General features: G+C 43.7%; 1 protein-coding gene across 2 annotated transcripts; it reads left to right on the top strand.

Annotated features, from left to right (window-relative positions):
* Window positions 1-236: 236 nt before the first annotated feature.
* Window positions 237-25,586, top strand: SEPHS1 (selenophosphate synthetase 1). Of its 2 annotated transcripts, none has more exons than XM_063153742.1 (9): window positions 237-319; window positions 3,391-3,649; window positions 6,802-6,905; window positions 11,315-11,422; window positions 12,219-12,373; window positions 13,171-13,261; window positions 16,162-16,261; window positions 17,784-17,996; window positions 24,257-25,586. In XM_063153742.1, the coding sequence occupies exons 2-9, from the start codon at window positions 3,457-3,459 to the stop codon at window positions 24,469-24,471; spliced, it is 1,179 nt and encodes a 392-aa protein (XP_063009812.1). In that variant the 5' UTR covers window positions 237-319; window positions 3,391-3,456; the 3' UTR covers window positions 24,472-25,586. The 2 variants fall into 2 exon arrangements, with proteins under 2 accessions (XP_063009812.1, XP_063009813.1); XM_063153743.1 differs by lacking the exon at window positions 237-319 and adding an exon at window positions 1,003-1,112.
* Window positions 25,587-27,493: the final 1,907 nt, after the last annotated feature.

Raw genomic sequence — 27,493 nt, 5'->3', positions numbered from 1 at the left:
TCTGTGGGGTGTGTGTGTGTGGGGGGGGGCGGTGTCGCGACATGTCGCGCTGCAACGGCGCGCGCCCCCGCGCGGGAACGCGCGTGGGATGCGGCGTGAGGGGGAGCGGGAGGGGGCGGGAAGGCGGCAGGGAAAGGGAGGGAAAAGCAGGGAAAGGGAGGAAAAGGGGGGGGGTTTAACCCCCCCGTGCCCGGCGGCGGCGGCGGCATTTTCTATTCAGGCGGCGCTGAGGGAGCCCGTCGCGCCCGGTGCATTGTGGGACCGCGCTGGGAGTCCCGTTCGCGGGAGGAGGCGGAGGGCGAGGAGGCGGCGAGAGCCGGTGAGAGGGAGACCTGAGGAGGGAGGAGGAGGAGGAGGGGGGGTGCAAGGCGGGGAGATTTAAAGGGGAATTCGCCTCCGCCGTTCCCGCCGGGCCGGGCGCGGGGGGTGGCGCGGCGCGGCCGGGGCGCGGGGTGCCCGCCCGGCCCGGGCCCCGCCGCCCTCCCTCGGCCCGGCCCCGGGGGAAGGGCGGAGGAAGGAGCGGGGATGGGGGGGCAGCGCCTCACCGCGATGCGGCCGCTTTAAAAAAATTTGGACGCCGGCAGCGGACGGGTTAAATTTTTCGCCCGCCGACATTTTTTTTTTTTCCCTTTTCCCTCCTTTCTCCCCCTCCCCCCCACCCCCGTGCTTCTCTCCCTCCCCATTACGGAGTGTCGCCGTGGGGTGGGGGGGTGCTGCTCCCAACATCCCCCCGGCCGTCCCCGGCAGCCAGGGGTGAACCCCGCCCCGGTGACTCCGTACCTGCACGTGGGGACACGGGGGACGCCGCGGCCGGACACCCGCGGGCTCCGTCCCCGCCGCAGCCCGGGCAGGGGCCGCTGCCGCCGCCGCTCCGAGCGCTGCTCCTTCCTCCTCGCCCTCTTCCCCCGCCGCCTCTCCGGCTGCACAAAGAGCGGCAGCGAAGGCCCCGGGTTTGCCTCTAAAGGCAGCGGCTGGAAATTTAAGGTGTCCCGGAGCCATGTCTGCCCGCAGCGCTGCCCGCCGCATTCCCCGGATCGATGGTGGCTGCAGCGCCTCGCCTCGTGTGCCTCGGGCGGTCGGGCTGGCGCTGGGTGCGCTGGGGTTGGTTTGGGGTACGTACCTGGCTCCAGTTCTCCCTCCCTCCCCCCCTTTTCGCTCCTGTGCTCCCCTCTCTCTGCTCTTTAGGAAGGCAAGGGTTAAACTTTAGCTTTTAATATTTATTATGCCGCTCTTTTAAAGTAAGAAACGTCTGGGTTAGGAGGTGTTGTCTGCTGCTGGGGAGGGATTCTTGTCACTCACATCGCAGTGCTGCATGGACTGCCAGAATCGCAGAATGTTCTGAGTTGCAAGGGACTCTCAGTGCCATCCGTCCAGCTGCTGGCTCTGCACAGGACAGCCCCAAGAATCACACCTTGTGCCTGAGAGTTGTCCAAACTCTCCGTGAACTCTGCAGGGCTCAGTGCTGTGACCCCCAAAATCGCCAAAACCTGGAATGTTGCTCATATGGGAGTCTGCGAATTACACAGTTGTGCACAGCTTTAATCAGATCTCTATTAGAAAAGTTACCGTATTCTTGCATTGGAGATGTTTTCCATTTAATGAAATCGTCTTGTTTGTTTCCCGAGTTGTTTTCAAACGGGGGAACCGTGTCCTTACATTCCTCAAGGCTGCAAAAAGTTCCTGGTAGGCTGTGGCCTCTGCATCCATCCCTGTGTGAGTAGGCAGGGGGTGCTAAGCTTAATGCACTTTTTGGTTAGATGAAGGAAGATGTTTCTCTTGTGGGGCAAGCTGCTTTTTATAATTTTCTGGAATTAATTAGAATGAAGCGTTAAAAAAAGAATGAAGAAAAAAAAATTCCCCCCCTCCATGAAAAGCTTTTGTCTCCTGTTTCTGTTGACAGGTTGTTTTCCAGACACTTTTTTTTTTTTTCTTTTGCAAGTGCTTAGTGTCTTGCATTGGAAGACAACGGCTAGGAACTGAATTCATTGCTCATCCAAGACACGTTCTTGTAACTAGAGTTTGGATTTCTGCCCGAGCCTAGGCTTTGCAAGATTTGTTTTAAATAAGTGCCACACCTCCCAGAGAAGGAGGGAAAGCACAGGGAAGGGGAGTTGGGCTCCACATCAAAAAGTTCTCAGGCAACTTAAAACTTCAGTTCCTACAAATTACAGACAATAAATTGACTTAAAGGTTTATGGAACAGATGTGCTTGTTAGTAAGTGCTGTGGAGGGCAGATACAGCACAGTCTGTAGATTTACTTCTTTCCCTCATTTAGAAACGTTGAACTTGGCAAGTATGAGTCCCTGGAGTTCTTCTTTTCAGCTTAACCTCATTAGGGCATGACCATCAGTGTCAGGTTTTGTCAGTGATGCCACTGAACTCTGTTCTTGTTGCTGTTACATAGGAACCTTGCTTTCTAAGAAACTACTACTAGACAGATTGCTTTTAGTAATTCCTGAAAACTTGTTCTGTGAGAAAGATGAATTGTATTTTATCGCAGCCATTCCTGTTTAGAAGTCAGTGTCTCACTTAGGCCTCTTATTAGTTTTGGAGTGTGGTGGATGTGAGTCAGAGTGGAAAAACGTTCTAAAATTAGACATGCATTGTTAAGAATTTTATTAAATGAATTGCATCAGTGTCTTTTTACATTACTATTTTAATGGACAATTCTCTGATTTTCTGTATCATTAGTTGACTAAAAAAGGGTTGAAGAAGCAAGAAACTTTCCAGGATTTTTTTGTTTATGAACATGCTAGAAGGTGAACTGGCATGCTTGTAGGTGAAGCACTCTGCTCAAATACAGCCTCTTTGTTCTTGTGCTGCCTGTACCAGCAGAGCACCAGGACTGTGTTTTCTCCCAAGGAGAACAGGTGTATTATGAAGCTTCAGGACTGAAGCAGAGCCATTCTTTGAAAAGCATCCCATTTTTGAGATGAATATGTTAATGGCTGAAATCATGACCCCACACTGGGCTGAGTACAAACAGATGTCTGTGCTGAGCATGCTGCAGGCTCAGGGCCCAGGCTGCCTTTTGGCCTCTGTGCTCTGGGAATTATTATTTCTTTCATTACTTCTGTGTTAAATGAGGACAGTAAGTGTGTTGGATTCTTTTTTTAATGAAAACCTTACGCAGCATATCTGGCAGAGTTTAATTCTCTGATTCACCTGGAATAGTTATAGTTTGAAATGTCAGAAGGATGGATAAGGAGTAATCCCTTTGTTGGGAAATGAGTTGTGTGAGATGTGCACACCTGTCTTAACAGGTGAACAACCATAACGAGCACTTCCTTTTCCTTTTAACTCGCACCATGTGGAAAACACGTTGTCTTGCAGGACTTTCCAATGTTCCTTTTTCTTTTTTTTAATTGTTGTTTTTGTTTTCCACCAAGACTGATCAGCAGGGAAGGTGATCGTGTTGCTGTGGTGGGAGCGGCCGCAGCCGGCGGGACAGAGCCATGTCTGTTCGGGAGTCCTTCAACCCCGAAAGTTACGAGCTGGACAAGAGCTTCCGTCTGACCCGATTCACTGAGCTCAAGGGCACGGGCTGCAAAGTGCCCCAGGATGTCTTACAGAAACTGCTTGAATCTCTACAAGAAAACCATTTTCAGGAAGATGAACAGTTCTTGGGGGCAGTTATGCCCAGGTTGGGTAAGTAGTTGCTGCTCTGGACGTTGCTGGTCCTTCTGCTCGGTTTACTTAGTGACATAATCACATTTGTGGTTTGTTCAACCAGTTTGAAAATTGTGTGCTGTTTAATGCATGCACAGCATCCTGAAGGCTGAAGAATGAATCTCATGCTGTCATTTGTTGGCATCTGGGATACAAGAATTTTATTTTAATTATTTAACATCCTGCAGTGCACTCAGCTACAAAGGCAAAACACTCAGGAATGGCCATTGTGATGGGCACATGCTTAGGTGTTAGTCTGCTCTTCCCTTTCCCCCCAGTAGATGCTGTGCAAACTGAAATCCTCTCAGTTCATTTCTAGACTTTTGTGTTCATGCATTGCATTTGGAATTTGATGCAATGGATGAATGAATTTGGATGACTCCCAGGTGAATTTCCTCTCCCCTCCCCTCTGTTCCTGGGTCACAGAAAGTGAGCAAGAGCCCTTCCTTGCTTCAGCTGACTGGGAGCAAATTGTTTCACAGCTGTCATTTTTCCTTTGAGTCCTTTCCTTATTCCCCACTCTAACTCTTTTGCTCACCTGTAGAAGCTGCCTGGGAAAGGCTGCCTTTCCAAGACCTCTGTGTTCTTGCCAGCTTCACTTTCTCTTTGATATTTGCACAATGATGCAAGCAATAAGGGAAAACAACCTGCACAAGCCACCTACATGGGGAACAGGGCAAACGTAGGTATTTTGATACCAGCTACTGTACCTAATATTGATATAGATAAATTAATGTAGATAATGTGTTTAATGACACTTTTAATTCTGTTTGTCTATTTACTCAGCCCTGCATATTCAATCTCTTTGCAGTGCAGAATGGTTTTTTCCCCTCAACTTAAGAATATCAATGGAGCATTTATTCTGAAGTTATTATCAGTTTAGTGTTCAATAACCTTATTTAAATTATATAAACATTACTAATTGTCTATTAGCAGGCTAACAGGCTGCAACCCACTATTCTGGTAGAGATTGAATATAATCAGAGATTAGTAAGGCACCCATGCTCTTGCTTAAACAATGAAGATCTTTGTATGAAGTATCTAAGCAGCAATTGTGTGTGAAGCTGGGGTGGCACTATAATTTAATATTCCCTGATAGAGGACACTTCCATCTTTTCTCATCCCCAAAATTTATAATTTCTCATCCCCAAATTTATATGTATTTTTCTAGATTAGGTACGCAGTTCACAGCAGCATTTCAGTTTGGCAGTTTTGTAAAATCAGCAATAATTTGATTTAGATTTCTTTTCTCTTACAAACTTAGAGGCTCTAAACAATAATGGAACTGCCAGTAGACTTCTACAGCTATATGAAAAGGTATAAAAGTAGATTTGTGCCATCAGTGTGTAGGTGTTATACTATGTAACAGAAAATCTGTTAGTAATAGAAGGTGAAGAGTTCAGATGTCTTTTAAAATATGCCTTTGTGACTGAGTATCCTTTAGCAAATGTGTCTTTGGATAAGTTTGGTGTGAGATTTGCCTTTGATGTCTTGTGCTGAAAAGCTCTAGACATGTAACTTTGCCCCCTATGCACAGGCATCATGCTTTTGAAATGCAGGCAGGAGGGAGGCTGCCAGCAGCAGGTTCAAGCTCTCCCCTTTTTAGTTCTGCAAGAGATATTACCCAGAGCAAAGTTAAATAGGACTGAGATTAAGAAACTGCAAATCTGATGTTTATTCTCAGAGCTGTTACAGATCTGAAATCAGTCATGGTTCTGACAGATTCCCTTGTTATTCAGAGCTGTTTTGGTGGAACATTAACACAGCCTCAGAAGGACCATCATCCTAGCCCCAGGTCTGTCTGTCAAACAGAGTTGGTTTTGCAGCATTATGGCACAAACAGGTGAACTGAGGGCAAAACAGCTCCTGCACCTGAGCCACTTCTCTGTAACTGCACATGGGCCCTTCCCTGGGGGCACTGCATGTCAGGCATAGTGGCTTGGGAGCTTCTGTGGAGATTGAGCAGCCCTAAGTTACTGCTTGAGAGCTTGTTAGTGCTCTTCCAAGGCAAGATCTCTTTCCTCTCTAGGCAGGGGAGGCAAGATCCTCTCACCTGTATACTGACTGCCTGGCAGACCTCTGTTCCCTCAGATGACAGCACCTTGCTCCATCCCTGTACAGGACTCTGCCAAACCCTGGTTTGTAGCTCTTGCTAGGGTAGTGTTTCATTAATTCATGGTGAAAAGTTCCTGTGTGACATCTGCTCCCTAGAAATGGGCTGTGTTTCATTAATTCATGGTGAAAAGTTCCTGTGTGACATCTGCTCCCTAGAAATGGGCTGTTGTGGAGACTCTTGCCCTGTGGGGCATGCAGAGCAATTCCAGGTAGCCCAGGAAGGAGATCAGCTTCCTGCATTGCTGCAGGGCACAGGGCTGTCCACAGGGCAGTGTGGCTCAGCCAGCATGTTGTGATTTGTCACCTGCCCCTTTGCTGTGGGCTCCTCTGTGGCAGCAAATGCTGGGAGGGTCTCATATCTCATGTTGTGTTTGAAATATCCTCTGCCAGGGAAAAGGTTGTGGTGCTCAGAGCTGTGGTTTCCTCCAAGGGGTTCTGTATCCATCAGGGGCTCTGCAGCCTTCCAGCCGTGCAAAGCAAGGCTAATGCAGTTGCTAAAGCTCCAAGTGGGTCAATCATCTCTCACCAAGGGCCTGGGCCGTGACCTGTGGAGTTCTTGATCCTTCTGAAGTGAGGGAATGTCCTTTATGAGATGCTGTGTCCCTTCACAACTCTCACTGTGTTTTTGTTGAGATTGGAGTGACAGGAAAACCTATTTGCTTTTGACAATATCAGTGTACTTAGTTCCTCTTAACTTTAAATGTACTTACATAAAAGCACAGATGTTCTTGATGTGCTGCTATGCTGCTGCAAAAGAATAAAAAACATTTGTAGTTTAGTTCTTGCCTTCAGCCATTTGCACTTATGTTCAGTTCCAACCAGGAGTTTTCTTTCTTTGCTTGTTTTTTCCTCTGACTTGTGCTATGTGCTTTTTCTGGCAGAGGAATTTGCCTTGTTTGTTTAGGCAATGTTAGGAGTTACATTTCACAGACATGTTTTGTAAACTCTTTAGTTAAGAGCAGCAGATAATTCAGGGTGCAGTTACCCACCTCACTCATGGATTTCTGTCTTTGCAGGAATTGGGATGGACACTTGTGTTATTCCATTGAGACATGGAGGTTTGTCATTAGTCCAGACGACAGATTATATTTATCCTATTGTGGATGACCCTTATATGATGGTAAGTTGGCTAAACTTGCTTCTGGGTCTGTTGCTGATTCAGGCTTCTCACCAACCTGATGGCAGTTCTGACATTTTCTTCTAGATGTGTGGTGCTATTTGTGTGATTAATTGCATTCAGAGTCTTTCCTAAACAGACATGAAGAGGGAAAGGCATCATTTCATCCTGGAATCTCCCATGTTGGCCAGGAATGCTGCAGTGCTGCTTTCTATGTAGGTGGAAGTTGGGAGAACTGCCACCTTTCATTCAGATTTCCCTTCATCTCTTATTCTGTGGGATTTGGTTTGAAAAGCCCAAAAGGGGGAAAAAGAGCAGCCTGGGAAGTAGCAGAGAGTAAACTCCACTTACAAGCAGAACTACATTGTAATTGGCCTTTTTTGAGGTATTGGAATAACCAGGTAACCCATCAGAACTGGAAATAGCCAGTGTCAGTAGTTGGCAATAGCAGCTGGCAGTTTCAGAGTGCCCTGTGCACACCAGCTGTCCTGTGGTGCCACCTCCACCTGAACATGGGCACATGGAAATGACTGGAGGGAAGGTGTGTGCACCTTGGCCTTGGCTCATTCTGTGCTCCTGTCACATTTAGTCTGGCTCAGCAGAGATTCCTGCATGTGTGGCAGTGATCAGTATTGACTGGAACAGATCCTGGGAAACAAATGAGCTTTAAAAAATACTTTAATAAAGCTGTAAGGAAATGTTAAGTGAAAGGTGCTAGAATTTGTTTTCTGTGGTTTAGATGTGACTCATTGCCTTTCTTCTTGGTGTGACTTAATGTTTTATGTGCTGCTGTTGGTTTGTTTGCTCTGTGAGACCTCTCTGGTGGGTTTTGGATACAGTTTGAGATGGGGGCCATCTTTTTTCTTTATTTTTTTTTTAGCATGCTTGCCCATGTGTTGTGCACATATGTAAGCCTAGCTCCTATAATTTCTCTTCCAGGAGAGCTCTCTTTCTGCAAACTGAGCAGCCAAAAATCTCAGGCTGGCCTCTGGAGTATGGAGTTGTTGAGCTCTCCTGAGAAATTTGATTCAAGTGGGCTGCTTTAATATCATGTGGGAACTTGTCAGGGACCAGAGGAGAAAAAATGTTTTGGAGATCTGTGTTCAAATTCGTCATCTGAGAAACTCTCTTCTCACCTTGTAACAAACACTTGAGGGACAGTGTTGAAGGCTGTGGTGTAGGGGGAGGGGTTGCTTTGTTTGGAGATACAAATGCCACAGGAGTGGATAGATGGGCCTGTGCCCAGATGAGGTTTAGGTCACTGTGGTAGGAGTGGAATGTAAATTTGGCCTTAGTCCAGCTTCAGTGGTTGCATCATAGTTACAGTCTGTGCTGTGCTCCACATGCCACCAGCAGCTGTAACCTTGGTGCTGTCTGACTCAAGCCCTTCACTTTTCATTCTTGAGGGCATTTATTTTAATCTGGTGGCTGGCCACTTCCTAATCTGTTTACATATGTGTGTTTCTTCCTAAGAGCTAACTGAGGATGGGGATTCTGTCTCAAGCCTTCTTGCTGATGCCACCAGTGATGATCCAGCAGGATTTGCTCCTGGACCCTCTGCTCAGACCTCTCCTAGGGGCAGGAGTACCCCAAGGGACAGTTACAGGACAGTCAAATACAGTTTGCCACGGGTTTATGGATGGTTGTCACAAGCAGAGGAATTGTGATGCTTGGGAATTTTGAGTTGGTGTCCAGGCTGTATAAAGGGGTGTGCTCTGGCCTCCTCTGCTTGAGAGATGCTGCTGCTGCCCTGCTTCTCCAAGTGCTTCTTTCCCTGCTTTAAGTCCAGGTGTCCCCTGACCCACCCCTGTTGTTACTGTGGCACCAGTATCACTCACCTGCAGTGCACACTGTCCTTGCCCTTCCCCTCAGTCTCCTTACCCAGGCACTTCTGAGTGGAGTGGGTGTTCCCTGATCTAGAGTCTCTTCCTTTCTCTGTGCACAGGGTTTACCTGCAGCTCCTTATCTGATCTCTCTTCCTAATTGGAGGAGAAGAAGCAAAGAGGGAAAGCCAAAAGTGTAAACGAACCCCAAGCTGGGTGCTGTGACAGAATTGATTAGGAAACAGCTGAGGAAGGCAAAACTGCTTGTGGACTCAGCTGAACTTCCTATTTCTGCTCCAGAAAACAGCTTTCACTCTCCTACTGCTTATTTTAAAATTAAGTTCTGCAGTTATATGCAAAATCATTCTTCCTTCTTTTCCTCTTTCTCCATCACTTTCACTTTGTCCTTGAAAATGCTCAGTCCATGTGCAAAATTATTCCTAGGATGCACACCTATAAAATCTGTACCAAGCATAGGATTTATTTAGCTTAAATGGCTTATTAGGAAAGTTACAAGCAATCAATAAAAGGTTTTGTAATAATTATCAATCCACTGGGACTAGTAGTGAATACTGGCCTCTGTTGTAGCACTGTGGAGATGCATATTTGAGTACAGGAGCAGGGAGCTGGCTTTCCCCTTACCTCCAGGAACCTTTTTGTTGCTGTTTTAAGAACCTTCACTCAAAACTGGAGATGGCTGTCTGGTTCTTCATCCTTTGCCCTTACAAATTTTTGTATTTGTATTGCACACAGACTTTGTGTTTCAGGCAGGTGACCTGCAGGACCTGGCCAGGCTGGCCCCTGACTGTGAGCCCTGCTGGGTTTGCTGGTGTTCACAAGAGCCCTGTGTTGTTCTCTCTGCTCCTTCAGACCTGGGAATTGCACTTCCCTGAATTTGTTTCCATAGTGGTTTTGGCAGTTGGCAAAAGCGTTATAGACTGACCTCTGACTATCAGAGGTATTGTCCTTATGGTTTTAAAAAGTTATCTGGCATTCCTAACAGGGAACCAACCAGCAGTTTGCTTGGTAAATACTGAAGATAACAGAAAATGGCTTGATAGTTCCACCAAAGGGAAATGGCAGGCCTATAGAAATTTAACAGCTAATATCCATCAAATAGTACAGTACACAAGTCTTTTCTTAATAGTTTAAAATTTGAATTATTAAAATATATTCCAGTTCCAAATATCAGGGATTCCCCTGATGCCACCAAAAACTCTTGAATTTATGAAAAACTATTATATTTATTTGTGATGGAGATGTTTCATGTCATCAGCAAGTGAACTAACTGTCTGAAAATATTACCTATTTGCAAATTGTATCAAATAAGCATGTTGTTGCTTTTACCATGGTGATGTTGCCTTTGAACATAATGAAAAGCACAGACTTAATATCATAAAGCCAGGTGCTGGTTACAGTTCTGCAACTGTAAACCTCAAACATTTCCATAGAATGCATGGAGTCTTCCAGAGTAACACAACAGAATTTGTCTTATATTTTAAAATATCTTGCTGTCCCTTAGGGCATGGTCTGTAGGAGGAAATTCTGCATCTGCATCAGGAAACTTGATGTGTCATCTCTGTTGGGTCCATACCTCAGAAACCCTGACTCAGATCCATTAATTTAGTACAATTAGAGTAACTAACCTCATGCAGTGTGAGTGATGGCTTCTCAGTCCTGGAAGCTTCCTGACTTCTTAGAGCACTCTTCAGCAGACAGACAGTTTTTCTCTTGTACAAGTTTTTGTTAGTGGAGATATTCACATGCACACACAACAGTCAGTAAAGTTGTTGGTGCTGTAGCAGAATTCAGCCTGATCTTGTCACCTGGAAAGTGCCAGATAAACACATAAGTCTCTGTCACTATGTGAGTGGTGTGGGTACACAGCTTCCCCCAGCAAATCCAGTTCCTGAGAGCCCTGAGCTCCTCTATTCCCTGTGTGTGCTGTCATCCCCAGAGCAGAGGAAGCAGCCCAGTGTGGGTGTGTGCTGGCAGCACAGCTGTATCCTCAGGGAAGGGGAGTTCTATCCTAGAAACTGAGCATTGCAGGCATGGCCTCCAGAGTAGGGCAGGGAACAAACATCTTTCTCATCAAGGACCCATCTCCTGCATATTCTGAGCAATGTGTGCATTTTGGATTTACTTCCTAGCAGTTGTGAGTTCCATGCCATGGCCATCTCCATCAGGATGTGCAGTTTTGTGCTGGAGTAAAGTTAACAGGAATATACCATGTAAAGTAAACAGAGCTTCTTATCAGGGACAGACTGCTGATCTTAACTTCAGCCTCTCAGATTGGGCTCAGATCCCAGTGAGAACTCTGGGATTCCTGTGGAGTCAGTGCTGAGCAAGACAGCTGGGATGAATTCTCTCCATGCCTGTAAAAGGAAGGATACCTGCACTTCTAGGTGGGCACATAGCACATAATGGACCATACCACATCTCTAGCTGGGTTTCTTAATGCTGTGGAATAAGAAGCTGTGTCAGAATGCAAACTCTGACTCAAACACTGGAAGCTTTGCTTGTGAGAAGTGTTTAAACATTCACCAAGAGTGCTGCAGATTTTTTTTCTTGTCTCTCTTTGTTTTTCAGGGACGAATAGCGTGTGCCAATGTCCTAAGTGACCTTTATGCCATGGGGGTCACAGAATGTGACAACATGTTGATGCTCCTTGGAATCAGCAATAAAATGACAGATAGGGTAAGACTTCTGACGCTTTTTCTTGAAGGAAGAGTCAAACAGCTAAATGTGCTCAGAATGTAGTTACCTTTAGTGTATTTTCTCCTCAAAGTTTGAAGCTGTGTAAAGAAGAAATGGTCTTATTGAGTGGCTTAGTTCCCAGGATCTTGCCTCGTAAACATTCTGAGGTTGTGTGCTGAAAGTTTGGTTTTCTATGACATTGTAATCTGCTGCCTTCATCCCCACCAAAATGGGGTGCCTCCTTCTGTCAAAGGCCAGCATTTGATGGCAAATTCATCTATCAGTCTGGATAGATGATTATGGGATAGTTTTGCTTTTTTTTTTTTTTTTTTTCTTTTTCTTTGTGGAAGAGATCAGCATGTATGTTTGTTTTTCTGTAGTAAAAAAGGAACATTTATTCTTAGAAGGATGTAAGTTGAAACTTTGATGCTTAATGGAGCCCAAATGCCATCTTGGTTAAATGTTGCCTTTTAGCACTCCTCTGCTGTGGCTGTACCTGATTACAGCAGCAGGATAATTGTTCTGAATTTCCAGCACTCTGATTACTCTTGCATGACCTTTTGAACAATGTTTCTTCAATGTAAGAGTATCTTTGCACCTCTTCTACACAGAGCTGTAAAACTGTAACTGTGTGGGATAACATGAGGTTTCAGGAGGCCAGACTCTTCTAAGGGTTGCTTTTCTGTCATGAGTATTTGCCACGAGGGCATTTGTTTGGAGTGGTTAAAGCCTTGGACCAGTCTTGCAATGATAGCACTGCTGTGTATGGAACTCTGACTTCTGTTTTGATCTCTAGGAAAGAGACAAAGTGATGCCTCTAATTATCCAGGGTTTCAAAGATGCAGCAGAAGAGGCAGGAACATCTGTTACTGGTGGCCAAACAGTGTTAAATCCCTGGATTGTTTTAGGAGGAGTGGCCACGACAGTCTGTCAGCCTAATGAATTTATAATGTAAGTTAAATCACTAAACAGTCAAAGGCACTGGTCTGAGGGATACAGTAAAAATCCTTTAAGCATTGTGTTGTGATCTTGTGGTGTGTCTCTGATGAATAAAGCAGTCCCTTCTGCTTGCTTTTGTCCTTAGCACTCAACAAGATGCCACATCTCTTTGTATATATTTGCTTTTTTTTGAACAGGATGTCCTTTTACTTCTCCCCACCCCCCAGTCCTTTTTGATCCTGTTCTCCTTTTGACAGGAGAATTAACTGTCTAATCTTTAAAGGCAGTGGAGATTGTTTTGAACATAAATTTCTGCCACACTTATACATACATCTCTACACCATGTCCCAGTTGTCCTGTTAATGGCTGTAGAGAGCTACAGAACTGCTGTCTTTGGAGCATTCTGTCCATTTGACAGTAGCTGATTTTGAATGTCCCACTGTGGCATGTTACTCTGTACACATGAACTCATTCATGATCTTAATGCTGGATATCTTATTTGGGTAAAAAAGGTAAATTTTCCCCCTTATCCTCTCTTATGTCTTCTCAAACAATTTCAAAGATGAGATGTAATTTGGTGTGTGTCTGACTGCAAGCATTGTTTTTTCCCAGAAAGAAGGATTAGCACTTTTTAAACAAGTTTGCAGCATTTTCCTCAACAATATTGCATGGCAGTGAATCCCAGAGGGTAGTTCTGCAATTAGTCAGTTTTTTAACTGTGCAGTAAGATGTGTGGGTCTGTGAAAATGTAATTATCAGCACTTATTCCTAACAACTGTGTAGTTAATATATGAATTCTTTGTTTCCAGGCCAGACAATGCAGTGCCAGGAGATGTGCTTGTATTAACTAAACCCTTGGGAACACAAGTGGCTGTAGCTGTCCACCAGTGGCTAGATATTGTGAGTACACTGCAGAAAAAGAAATAGGGAAGAGGTGTAAAGATGACTTTCCTCATTCCCTCAACATGATAAAGTTCAGCTCAGATGGGACTCATCTGTCACCTCTCTCCTCCTTCCTCCTTGATATGCTCCAGCCTTCCCTACTTGTGTGCAACATTCCTTTGGAATCAAAGCAGTTTACAATTTTGTGCTTAGTGAGCCCATCTTAATTGCACCTAATTCTTAGTTATTTCTCAGGCATTGCTGTAATAACCCAAATTGTTTACTAACAGAACAACAGACTATCATCACCCTGGGCAACATTGTGCCCTACTCCACCTGCCAAAATAATTTTCAGCACTTGCTGGTGGCAGTTAGGCCAGGAATGCTCTCTCTGTTCTTGGCCTTTCTGCTTGTGTACATGGAAGTTTATCTGCGTTTCACATGTATTGCCCTGTGCATTCAGTAAGAATATTTCTAGCAGCATTATGGATGTAGACATACTTCCATCTGTTACTTCAGGCAAAAATGTAACTACTGAACTGAAAAGTAACTGCAAAATTGGCATCTGCTTATGTTGTCTGGCTCCCAGTACGTGACTTCCAAATTGTAACTGCTCAGTTTACACTCTAAAATGATGCATCTTTTCTACTTTTGGGACTCCTGAGCCAAAAGACTGGCAGAGGAGTGAGCTGGAATCTACTTTGGTTTGGCTGTTGGCCACTGCATTGTCAGATGAATTCTAATGAACACAGCTAGTGTTACCAAAGTGGGAGAGAACCAGCTTAAATCTTCATTGGAGTCTGAAGTGTGAGCAACAAGGGAAAAATATTTTTCTCCTTCTTCATATGGTCTGGCCTAGCAACTTTGACCTCTTCAGAATCCTGTGTTTTCCACAGATGCAAGGATCAGGGCCTCAGATAATCTTGATATGAAAATGAAGTGAAACAAGATCCCAATTCCATAGTATGTTTTCTGGCTGTAATCTTACTTCTTAACATATCTTCTTGTTGTACTGATGAGCAGACTTGCAAATTAAGGCTATTCTGAATTTCCACATATTTCAAATACTACTAATTTCCTCAACTGTCAAACAGAAAAACCTGGTCTGAAAAATGAGGACAGCCAGGAAATCAATATTGCTATTACTGTGTGTAAGCAGAATATATATTTGATTGTGGTAGGAAAATTTCTGAGTAGCTATGCTACCTTTTCTTTAGCTTTGTTTTGTGAAAGTGCAGGGAAAGTGAAACTAGGTTTAATTACCCATCACAAATCCACCTGTAAATCAACTTTTGATGGGGAATTGAACTTCATATTAAAAAGTGTGTGGGAGAAGGTATAGTATATAGCAAGTTTATGTACATGCAAGAAAGGCAAACTGGAGTGTAGAGATATGCATGCTTAAAGGCATGAAAGGGGCTGGGATGTGCCACTTCAGAGAGGTTTTCTTGCTCTTTGCTGTTGTCTACAGACCCTTCCTATTTGGAAATCCAGTCTTGCTTTTTTAACCAGTTTGGGAGTTTTTGCAAATTTTTCCACCCTAATTCCCTGTTGACTAACCCCAGTGTCTTGTTTGCTGTAGTGGGGAGGAACTTTCGTCCACTTCATATCTTACTGGTGTTTGTGGCTCTTCTACCCTCAGCCTTGAGTTCTGCTTCCACATTGTTTGTGATTTCCATTTCCATCATCTGACCAGTTTCTGTCCTGTGATCAGCCCCAGAACTGGTTTTGAAACCTAAGGCAGAATGACTGCTCAGATTTCTTTCAGTCATTCCCAGAATAAGAATAATCACTATTCTGTCATCCCTGTAACAGCCACATCTTATTTTTTGACTTGGTCTCTCATTTGTGTAAACAAAAATGCTTTTCTTTAATTACTAGATCCAGTTCAACCTAATATCAGAAACTCTGATTTATTTATTTTGGCTGACCAGTCTTTTCCCCTTTTGCCATTTCTGGATTCTCTCTTATACCCCTTGAAGTCAGCACTCATTTGTTAAAACAAGATCCTTCCCAGTGTAGCATCACCTACCATTTCTTAATAGTTCCTGCACCTTTTGTCAAGTAAGATGTTTGTTCTATACATTTACTCTATGGAATGGCAGTGTAACTATTGTGGCTTCAAAAATCCTGTTTTCTCTGACTTTCAGTTCTCTGTAATTTTATTTTCATTGCAAAAAAAAAAAAAAAAGTTAAATCAGTTGTAGTATGGCTTTTAAAAATAAAATAGTTGCTTTGTTTCATTCTGGATCTGGAATCACTTCAGCTTTGAATGAAACAATTACCCTTTATAAAGGTATTATTTCCTAAATTGCTGTGAAACCCTTTTGGGATGAAGAGCATTTATGGGAATATGATGAAGGGATGAGACCATCCCAGACACTGGAGGAAGATGCTGGTATTAAATTGTAAAGGGGGTTTATGAAACTGCCTTAATCCTAAACTAGAGTGATTATAACCTGCCTTAGCATACATTCCTCTGACCAGGAATGTCAGAATATCAGGGTATTTCCTCATCAAAGTGCCCAGGTGTGAAGTCAAGAACAATCTCTTAAAAACCCAAGAAGCAAGAAATTACAAATCTCAACATCTGGGAACAAAGTCTTTTTTTTATTTATTTGGCTGTGGGCGTTCAATCCAGAGAGTTGCCTTGAAGGAGTTCTTTCCCTAGGGTACTTTATTTCACTCCACTCAGCTGCTGAAAGTAGGATTTGAGGTATTTAGTGCCTAACAGATCTTTAAATGAACTTTGCTGGGGTACTAAGGCACACACCTGACTGGAACATTTTCCCCTTCTTCAACTGTTAAATAAAAAAGTACATTTGGGATTAAAGGTTTGGGGTTTTTGAAGTGGTCAGGGTGTGCTTTAAAATATACAGCTGAAAATCTAAAAGAACCATTTTTATTTCATCCATTAGCCTGAAAAGTGGAATAAAATCAAACTGGTGGTAACGCAGGAAGATGTAGAACTGGCATATCAGGAGGCAATGATGAACATGGCACGGCTGAACAGGACAGGTAAGAAGAGATGTGTGTGTTGGAGGGGAGGGCTTGTGAGTATTTCCAATTCCATATCAATTTCATTCCACTGCCTTGGGGAACTGTGACACTTTATCCCTTTCATTCTGCCCCATTTCTCTGCTGTTCAGTGTTAGCAAAACCAGCAAATTAAAATCAAACGCTCTCTTGTAATTATACAGCAAAAACACAAAGATGCTGGATATGATTATGACTCATGTGAGTGCTGCAAGTAACATCCCAGTGAGTTAAAGGATGTTTTAAAGAGAAAAATATTGGATTTGTTCCTTATTTTCTTGCATAGAGACAGCTTGGCTGTGATAAGATTAAAAGAATTTGAAATAGAATTAAAAAAGGAAAAGCTCTAAACTTATGTAAGCTTCAATTTAAATTTTGATTTTAGAAAAAAAAATTACTTTGTTCTAATTCAGTCTTGTACTGTGTTTTCCACAGTGTGGAGTATATATGTGGAATATAGGTTTTTTCCTGTTTGTCTTTTTCCTGTTCATGTAGTGGGTTTTTTGTTTTGATTTTTTTTTTTTTGCTTTGAATTTTGGTAAAGGTTCTGCTTTTACCCTAGAAGTTTTAATCCAGGATTTCCCTTCTCTGTTCAAAGCATCTTTTGGCAGATTGGAGAATTAAGTGTTTCCTTACTTACTTCTCAGTTGAAGGAACAGGAATAGTTAAACATCTCATTTCCCATTTATTCAGTTTTCATTTCTTATGTCATCCTCCTGGTTTTTCATTCTTTGTCAAAACCTTCCAGAAAAGATAAATGACCAGCATTGCCTTATGGAAAAGAACTCTGTCCTGCTCCTGCATTGGGAAGCACCCAGAGAAAGTCAAAGTGTTCTCGGTTTTGTTTTTCTCTCCTGTTGTCAGACGCCTTTAACAACACTTAAATACTTTTACCTGGTGCTATTGTCCTGCAGGCTGGGGAGCCCTTTTCCCACCCTGGAGCTGAAAATGTGCAGGAATTTCAGGAATGTATAGGTGGGGAGGCTGGGCCCCTTCCCCCACAGCCGCAGGCTTTGCTCTTCAGCTCTTAAACTTCCAGTGTCCACATCTCAAGTTCTGATGTCACCATTGCAGGGCGGCAGGGAAGGAGATGTGAGAAGACTGAGCATGTGTGGTCCTTGCCCTTAGTGGAGCAAAGCTGAGCTCAGAACCTCCCTGGCCCTCAGCTTTGGGAAGTTTGGATCTGAAGCAAACCCCTGTTTCTTAGACTGCCAATATAAATGAATAGCACGTGTCTAATAGCCCATGCTCATAAATGCAACTGCCATGACAGATTTTCAGCATGATTTAATGTCTTAAATACAGATTGAATTTTTTTAGTGTTACATGCACTATTGGTGAATTCCAGTTCTCTTCAAGCACGATTTTATTGATTTTATTTATTTAACCCCACCTGGTTTGCGTTAAAGGTACGCAGCTTCATTTGGACTGTGTACAATATTGTTCAATATTGATAATTGGGTATTTTCTGATGTGGTGTTCTTTCCCCCTCCCTCCCCTGTAGCTGCTGGCCTCATGCACACGTTCAATGCACATGCAGCCACAGACATCACAGGCTTTGGGATCCTGGGCCATGCACAGAACCTTGCCAAGCAGCAGAGGAACGAGGTGTCCTTCGTCATCCACAACCTCCCCGTCCTGGCCAAGATGGCTGCTGTCAGTAAGGCCTGTGGCAACATGTTCGGCCTCATGCACGGCACTTGTCCAGAGACTTCAGGTAGGTGACAGCTGGGCCACCCTCTTCCTTCCCTATGAAATAAATAGGGCAGGAGATTGTCACAGACATTTCTCCACAGAAATCCTTTCTTTCGGATTTCTGCGTCTTCTGGAGGCCAGAGGCTTCAGAAGACAAGGTAAACAATTATCATCAGCTGCTGGGGAATGCAACAGGGACACCTTGATTGGCTCATTTCCTATGTTTATAATTAAGGGCCAATCACCAGTGCAAGCTAGGGGACTGAGTCCTTGAACACAACTTTGTTGTAGATTCTTTCTATCTATTCTTAGCTAGCCTAGCTGCTCTGCAAACCTCTCTCTATATTCTATTTAGTATAGTCATAATGTATTATATATAATATCTTAATAAATCAGCCTTCTGATCAAGGTACAAGATTCACCGTCTCTCTCTCACCAGCTGCGACCCACTCAGGTGCGGTAATAGGAGATCTTTCTCCTTTTAATGCCTTTATTAAAAATCAGCTCGGGTGGGAAGAACCAATGGGTCGTGCTCACACCGCTGCTGCTCCCAGGAGTGGCACAGAGGAGGAGGAAGAGTGCAGCTGTGTCCACTGGTCTGTGGGCAGAGCTGGGGCTTCCATCCTCACAAGAGCATCAGGATATTCCCAGTTTTTCAGTTCAACATTCAAGGTTCTCTTTAGGTTAGAGTGAAAGGTAAAAAGGGTCTTAGCAGACACTGGAGTCTGTTCCTCAACTCTAGACATTACTTAGATCTCTTAATTCCATGGTGGCTCGTTGTTTTTAGGGGTTTTTCCTGCTAGATTTGGTGAGAGGTTTCCTCATTTGCATACCAGCCCCAATGTCACCTCCTGCTCACAGTCCCAGGTACCATTTTCCAGGAAGCAGCAGGGTGATACTCGACAAAGGGGGATTTCTAACCAGAACAGGCAATTAAAGAAAAGCTATTAACAACAGGTGATTACAACATGAAATTATTAACAACAAATAGTTACAACTCCAACTTTGCAGAGTTCACAGGTTAAACCAATTGCTGCTACCTTTAAAAAAATTGGACAACTTTTCTACTCATAGCACCCTACACCTGCACCTCAGAATTCCATTTCAAACGCACAGATTGGTGCTGTGTGTTCAGGGGCACAGTGGTTTGGCACCTGGCCAGGCTAATGAGCAGCAGCCACACAGCTGTTCACATCTGACTCCTTCAGCTGGACTTGAAAACCACCATCCTGTCCTGAGTGTCTTCTGCTCCCATATGGAACATTACAGAAACCCTGCAACCCTCCAGTTTGCAGTTATAAGTTAGCAATGATTCTGAATTCTTTTGAAACCTGTTTTTCTCTGTTAACCCTGGAACAGTGGATATCTGTAAATTCCACCACACCTGGCACAGTTTTCTCAAAAGCCAAGCCACTGGCAGTAGTTTTGCCTGACAAAGGATGGTGTTTGGGTTGGTAGTATAAAATTTAGTGTTGGGTGAGCCAGTGTTGGCAGCTGAGGCCTTCTCTGTCCACAGCACACAGACATCCAAGAATACAGCTTACAGCTTTTCTCCTTTGCTTGTATGAAATCTGACTTTAGGGATTGTGACAAGCAGCAGAAAAATCAATGTTGCTTTCTGACCCATTTATTACTTGAGTTCAATAAAGCTGCCACTTGTAGTGACAGTGAGTACAACAGACTGCACTGAAAACCTGGCTGTGGACAAAACCAGAGAATCATCAGGTGATGAGAACTTCTGATGGTTTTGAAGTTGCCTCATTAAGAGTAGACTCTTCTCTGATGAGCATGATCACTGTCATCTGCTGGATGTCTTTCTATTTAACTTCTGTTCTGAATCTTCTGTTTAATTTTATTTTTTCTAGTTTAGTCTGACTCTTCTTTCTCTTTGGGAAATGAAGAGATGTAGCAACTGATCTATCTTTTTCTCTTGTTTCATTTCCCTGCCATCTTCTGGCTCTTCAGAAGTATTACCCACGTTCTCTGCAGTTCACAACAGAGGGGGCCCCTTGAAGCAAAACAGTTGGAAGATTTGGAAAAAAGCATCACAGTGAGAGCAATAAACTTTCCCCCTAGTGAATACATAACTTATCCTGATCTGCTGAGTTGTTCCTTGGCCCTCTGTGCTTGAGCAGGCACTGTCCTACAGAGACTGTGTGGCTCAGATGATGTGTAACAGGATAAGGGACATGAACCCTTTCCAAATGCAGAGTCAGTCAGAAGGGAGCAGAAATATCTGGTGGCAGCTTGGCAAGCTGTGTCAGTAAGGTTGGTAATACCAGTCAGATTCTTGAAACCCAGGAGCCCACATAGCTGGAGTGCCAGTACATTTATTATTTGGAAAAAGCCCAAAATATGGCATGATAAGAGCTGGAGCTGCAAGGTGCCCTTGCAGGTGAGTGGCTGTGGCAGAGGTTTGGGTAGCAGTTGGTGTGGGAATGGTTTAGCTGCAAACCAAGTGCTTACATCTTCAGAGCTGCCTGTCCTGCACCTTGGGGATACCCAATTCTCTTTTCACTGCAGGAATGTGAAACAGTGCAGATGGATGCACTGCCAGGAAGTGGGAAATGCTTGACTTCAGACTCTCTTCTGGGAGTGAGAGCAAGAGGTCTTTTTGAAATGCTGAGCAGCTTGCATTGTGCAGAGATGGATGATGATGGGAAAAACAGCCAGACAGATCTGCTTGGTGCTGAACTGTGGGTGCCTCAAAACACATCTGTCTGATTTGATCACAGCACTGTGTTTCTCACATTAGAGGTGGCCACAGGGATTTGTCACAGGGCAGTGTCTGCCAGATCCCCAAAAAAGATCTGTGGCCACGTGGACACACTGGCCAGGAAGCAGAATAACCACCCACAGGCTTTGGGCTGGCACTGCAGGGCCTGGTGGGTGTCAGCAGTGTGAGCTGGGCAGGCTCTGCTGGCTTGGCTCCTCAGCATTCAGACCAGGCTGTTTGCACTCCTCCTGTCCTGGCCTTGGTTTATGTGAAGGCCAAGGGCTGCCCTGCTGTGCCTGATAGCCAGCTGTGGGGAGGCCTGCTGGGGCTGCTCTGCTCACTCTGACACTTCTCTGCTGGCTTCAGCTTCTAGACACGCTCTGTCTGTAGCTTCTTCATCTGGGAACAGATGTTTTTCAGCTGAGTGCACAGGCAATAAGAAATTTACTGGAAAACTATTTGAATGGATTTTAAGGTTATTGAGTTGGGGTTTTTTTCCCCTATGTGCATTTGCTGGGCACCTGTTGACAAAAGCCAGTGTTGAAAAGATGTATTATGTCATCTGTTCCATCCTTGAGGCACTCTTGCTAATGGTGTAGTCTCCTAAAATTGCACTTTTATATGATTCTGAACTCTCTTTTAGGGAACTCCTTGGTAATGGTTAAAGTTGTAGTCAGGCATTTGGTTTCAAAAGAATGAGTTGTTTGTTAGAGTGGCTACTTGCAGAGGTAAGTCAGAGTAACCCTGTTTAGGACATTGATACATGTATGTATTTTTCACTCCTAATAACTTTTGGATGGTGTCAGATGACTCTTTTAGTGTAGTAGAATAACTCAGCAACTTGGTATTTGTGGAGATTGGGTGGAAATAGGCAGATGGATGGAAAAGAAGGAAGGGCTGTGTCAGTGCCTGACAAGAGGCAAGGTTAATGATGTCATCCTGCTGTAAGTCGTTGCAGGAGAAAGCCATTAGCAGGAGCAAGGACTTGGTTTTGATTCATGGACTATTTGTATCTCTGCTCTTAATTACAGAGCTTTGTCTGGCCTACTTTTGAAGTGTTCTGTGTCTACTTCCCTGCTTGAAATACTTTTTGTTAAAACCAGCAACGTTCAAAGCCTCTTAAAAAAAACCCGTTTGTTCTTACAAAGATAAGCCAGGACAGCCACCAAATGTCTGCATCCTTTCAGTCCCCAAAAAGCACAGCAGCTGGGAATGCCAAGAGCACAGACTAGCCTAAAAAACACCTTAAGGATTTACCCAAAGGGTTAAAGAGACTGGTCAGTGTACCAGAGAAATAACTATAATACAGAAATACTATACAGAAAGCCTGCTGCAGGTTGAGAGTAGCCCATAGCCTTTTTAAGCATTGTTGATCAGACTGGGATGTAGCCTGCAGATAGGGAGTGATTTCTTTTTTTCACCAGAAACTGGGGTTTTGTTCATGCTTTTGATCTTGCCAGAGGATGATAAGGGGGTATGTGTACAAGTGATACAAAATTGCAGGAAGAGCATGTGTGTGAAAAAAAAATTGAGTGAAGATTACTTTTCTGCTCTTTCTTGTTTCCTTTTTATATCATACTTGCACATCTCCCTTCTGTCTAGTTTGCACCTTCTCTGCACTGCCACTTGCACCATGACATAAATTTCTCTTAAATTTGATTTAGAGCCTTCCATGGGAATGTCACACCATTCCTTTGCAATTGATTTGTCTGTTACATCTGGAGTAGTTACAGCCACTGTCATTCAAACTTATGGGTTTTTTGTTGTTGTGTTGGTGGAAATACTGGGGTGTTATTTTGAAATGTCAGAGGTAGGCATTTTTTGGCTGGCACACTTTTCTTCAAACAGTATTTAAGAAAATCGCTTTCACACTTCCACTTACCCTTTTAATTAACTCCTCGTGTTCAGTAGCTGTTTCTTCATGGCCCTGAATGAAGAGTGTCTTTAGTCACCACAAGGGGTCTGTGTGCTCAGAAGAGCAAACATCAAGGTGCCCACTGTGCTGAGCAGTTGCCTGTGGAGGAGGAGGATGTGGCACAGGAGCCCAGGGTGACCTGCTCAGCAGATGGTGGCTCTTTGCCCCAGGCTGGCTCAGAGCTGGTGGCAGAACTTGTGAGGATGAGGATGCTTTGGGTCAAAGACAAGTGAGGCTCAGCATGTGCCCAAATTCCTCGGTGTGTGAATCTCCTCTTTCCCTGTGTTCTCCAAACATTTTCAATTCACTTGCCAACCTATCTTTTTCAGTGCTTTGGGATTCTAAGAATGGAAGTGCTTTTGGGTTTAACTGTGGAATGGTGAGCTTGCTAACTCATTACTGTGCTGCTTCTGAAAGCCTTCATTAGTAAATGAAGTAATTTCTATTGTGTCTGAGAAAAAAACTTACAGGAAAGGCTAAAAAGGTTAGAAAATTGTCAGACAGAGGGGTCACAAGGGCAGTCACAGGGAGCACTGCATCAGGCCTGTGCTTCATGTTCTGCCTCTTGCATTCTCAGCAGGGCAGTGGTCCCTGCTTTGATGAATGATTTCATTGCAGGCAAGGGGATTACTCACAGAATCAGCTGCCACCAATATGTGGTTACAGGTATCTGCATATGACCTTTATCCAAAATGTTTCTGTGTAGAGGCACTCTGCAGTCCTGTGAGGAAGGTCACAATGCTGGTGTTGTTTCAGTATGTCATCTGTTGGCATCAATACCACGGCCTTTTGCCAACATCTTTTGTGTGTATTTGGCTTCATTTATCTGAAACTAAACACTGCATTCAGGCACAAACATCTTGCTGTAGAGCCAGAGCTCGGACTTCTCCTGGGTCTTTTCTTGGAGTCTTTGGAGTTCAGCAGACTCCACTGGAGTCACCAAGTGCTTGTCCAAGTAGGGCTCTGGCATGAAATAAATAGGGTGGGAGATCTTTCTCCTTTTAATGCCTTTATTAAAAATCAGCACGGGTGGGAAGAAGTGACGGGTCACACTCACGCTGCTGCTGCTCCCAGGAGTGGCACAGAGGAGGAGGAAAAGTGCAGCTGTGTCCACTGGTCTGTGGGCAGAGCTGAGGCTTCCACCCTCACGAGAGCATCAGGATATTACCTGTTTTTTGGTTTGACATTCAAGGTCCTCTGTCCAGCCAACATCTTAGGTTAGGGTGAGGGGTCAAAAGGGTCTTAGCGGACACTGGATTCTGTTTGTCATGTCTAGACATCACTTCGACCCCTCAATTCCGTGTTGGCTCGTTGTTTTTAGGGGTTTTTGCTGGGTTTGGTGAGGGGTTTCTTCATTTGCATGCCAACCCCGATGTCCCCTCCTCTTCACCATCCTGGGTGCCATCCTCCAGGAAGCAGCAGGGTGTTACTTGACAAAAAAGGGGAATTCCCAACCATCAACAGCAGGCAGTTAACAAAAACTATTAACAACAGGTGATTACAACAACAAACAGAACTCCACTCTGGCAGCAACCTGTGAACTCTGCAACCTTTTAAAAAAATGGACAACTTTTCTACTCATAACATGGCAGAACAAAGCTGAAATACTTTTCAGTCAGATGTTCTGATGCTCTGCTCTCTCTCTTTGCAGGAGGCCTCCTCATCTGCCTACCACGAGAGCAGGCAGCGCGCTTCTGCGCCGAGATCAAGTCCCCCAAGTACGGCGAGGGCCACCAGGCGTGGATTATCGGCATTGTGGAGAAGGGCAACCGCACGGCCAGGATCATCGACAAACCCCGGATCATTGAAGTGGCACCACAGGTGGCCACTCAGAACGTGAACCCCACGCCCGGTGCCACCTCTTAATAGAGATGAAATAGCTGTTTGTTTTTGAATAGATCTATTCCCTTATCATCCTACAATTTAAAGAACTGTAAAAAGAAAAGAAAACTTGTTGTGTCTGCACATCTGGTGGCCTTAGGTCAGTTTATGAGTGGATACAAATAATAAAATCCATTGCCTTTTTTTCCTGTTACATTAACTGAAGATGCACCTAATCTTGAGGCAGCTTCTGAGTTGAGAATTATATTGTTATCCAATACTGTTGATTCATTTTGAATCTTTAGACACTTATCTCTTGCCGCATAGGCTCTTTTTAAAGGTGCTTTCACGTAGCACAGACATTACCAGTAGTAGTGTCGAATAGCAGTTTGTGTCCTTTCATTATGTGTATATTTATCGTGAATCTAATTTTGATGCCTTGAGTGATATTCCAGAAAGGCAATAAATTGACAAGACACACAGTGGGTTACCCAGTAGTAAGAGGTTGCATGATTGCATTCAATCTTTGATTAAAAAAAAATATTTTATTTTATTTTCTAAATTTTTTGGTAAAGTTTAGTCTTACCAAGAGCATCTACGACCCTGGACATTGCTTGGTAGTGCACTCAGTTTAAACAGCAAGTGCTGACTTTTTGCATGGAAAGCGCTTCAGAGTCGAAGGAGTAATTTTGAATTTCATTATTTGTAGACCTGACAATATTTACTGTATTATCAATGATTGTTTTCTTTATTGATAGTAAGGACAAATAAATCTTCTTTTTTTTTTTTTTGCAACGTGATTGGATGTGCTATAGTGCAACAAAGGTTTTGCAGACCAAAAGGAGGTTACTGTATAATATTCATTTACAATTCACTATATAAATAACTACACAAATAATTTTTAAATATAATCAAACTAAAATAAACCTCTGTTCTGTGGATGGTAGTGTTTAATACATTTTATATTTTGTATAGTGATTACAAGCCTTTTTTGTTTCTATAAAAATCAGCAGCTGTTTAGTATAATTCTTAGTATTATTTTGTTCTTTGCTCAATACAATTTTCTGCACGCTTTTGTGATCTGTGTTTAAAACCAACATTGCCAACAATGCAGCTTGAACTTAAGCTTGTTATTCAAAATAAATATTTAATTTTTTTTATTGCTCTTGTATAAGTGCATGAACTTTTTTGATTCCTATCTGAAATATTCACTAAAAGAGGAGAAATCCTAATTTTTAAAATTTATATTGCATGTGTGATTATATTGATAATTGTGATCACTCCTTGAATCAGTTCTCCAAGCTGTGATGTCCAGTGGTAACCTCGAGTACAGCTGAGGGCAAGTAGGTTATCTCCAAGTTTATTACCCACTTGATTTTGTTTATTTTACTTACCAGCACCAAGTCAGCAACATTTTGAATTGTTTTCCCTGCAAGTGCTGCTGTGCCTGCTGTCAGCAAGAGGAGGGCTCGTGGAGGGGGTGCTGGAGCCCCTGTTTGCCCGGCCAGCACCGGGAGCTGCCCCTTGCAGCAGCCCCACCACTGACCCCGCTCTGCACAGACACTCCCTGCTGTCCTGAGCTGCGCTGAACCCACTCCTGAAGCTTCTCCCAGGTTCTGGAATTTCCTCCTTGATACTCAGACCAGCGAGAAGAAAATCTTGGATAATTGTCACTGCAGCAAGAATTACAAAGGCTTCCATCTATAAAAAACGAGTTACTGGGTCAGATTGAGTCTTGCATCATGCTCGGTTTAAATTTCCAGTCTTCCTCTAATGGCATCTCTGGCAAACCTTGGCCCATCTTTTTTCCACTCAGCAGTGTTTTTAACAGACACCTTTTGCAAAGCTAGAATGTTTTGTTTTTTTTTTTTTTTAATTCCCCCCTTGTGAATGGTTTAAACCACACAGTCCCCTCACGCTCCTTTTCCTGGAAAAGAAGTCTGAGAGTTGTGGGTTCACCACAAAAACCTCAAAGCAGTAACCAAGTTTTTGACTTTGCTTTGAGAAAAAAACAAACAAACAAACAAACAAAAACTGTTAGGTTTTTCATGGCAGTTCTGAAAATAAAGCATCAAAAACCAGTTGTGCAGAAAATACTGATTTAATTTTTTTTTTCCCCCTGCTGTTTGGTGATGTTTGTTCTGTTAATTTTCTCTGTGGTCGTGGGCAAGACTGGATCTGTATAGGTTATTTTAGTTTTAAAAAATCCTAAGTAGATTAAATAGGTGCAGAACAGTTGAGTTCTTCTGTATGGGAGTGCATGCAGAAAGGTCACTTGCAGTTGAAACTGGCGCTGGATGTGTGTCAGTTTCCCTCCGGCAGAAGAAGGTCCCTGTCGGACGATGCTGTTGGGTTTTTTCACTCGCTGTGATAATGGCTTCATCAGCCAGGTGTAAAACCAAACTTGTCCTTGCCCAGACGTGCCCGGAATGGCAGAAGGTCCAAGGGAAGCTGTCTGAAGGAGGCTGCTTGTCTCTGGACTTTCGGAGGAAGATTTCCTGTCACAGCCGCTGGAGGCAGCTACGAGGAAAACCGCTCGGGTGAGTCGATTTAAAAGCCTCTCTCCCAATGCTTCCCGACGGCTGGAATTTACATCCCAGAGCGCTTCCTGGTGCGCCGCTGAGTGGGTGATAACTTGGGAAGTCCTCTATGAGCATCACCTTTGTTGACCAAGTTTCATGACTTGTTTTGCTAAATCAGAGATTGGAGATCCCAGTGAGCTGTAGGAGGGTATCTTGTAAGGGACTGGCAAGTCCTAAATCCTTCACCATTAAGCAAAACGCTTAGAGATCCTTCTTAAATGAAAGGGGTTTTGCGATGCTGGTGTCAAAAAAGCTGTGAGAAAGCAACAGTGAACAGTTGTTTTTAGTAGCCACGTCATTTATACAAACATAATGTACTTTGTTTGCATACGCAGGAATCTCTGCATGCACCATCTCCCATTCCTGCTTGTAGAACTCCATCCAAGTTATGAAAAGAGTGGAGAAAAAACTCTTTCTTTGAAAAGAAAGCATTTAATAATCAAAATAGTCACTAGTCTAATCAACACATTTGATAAGTATATTTT

This window comes from Melospiza melodia, chromosome 4 (genome assembly GCF_035770615.1).
Source record: "Melospiza melodia melodia isolate bMelMel2 chromosome 4, bMelMel2.pri, whole genome shotgun sequence".
Lineage (NCBI taxonomy): Eukaryota > Metazoa > Chordata > Aves > Passeriformes > Passerellidae > Melospiza > Melospiza melodia.
The sequence above is the reverse complement of the archived record's forward strand: the minus strand, read 5'-3'. Positions and strand labels throughout refer to the sequence as shown.

What these genes read in the sequence shown, in the direction of transcription:
- SEPHS1 (XM_063153742.1), top strand. Translation starts at nt 3,457, where the DNA reads ATGTCTGTTCGGGAGTCCTTCAACCCCGAAAGTTACGAGCTGGACAAG. An exon ending in TGGATGACCCTTATATGATG is followed by an intron (nt 6,906 to 11,314) that starts GTAAGTTGGCTA and finishes TTTGTTTTTCAG; the next exon opens with GGACGAATAGCGTGTGCCAA. An exon ending in GCAATAAAATGACAGATAGG is followed by an intron (nt 11,423 to 12,218) that starts GTAAGACTTCTG and finishes TTTGATCTCTAG; the next exon opens with GAAAGAGACAAAGTGATGCC.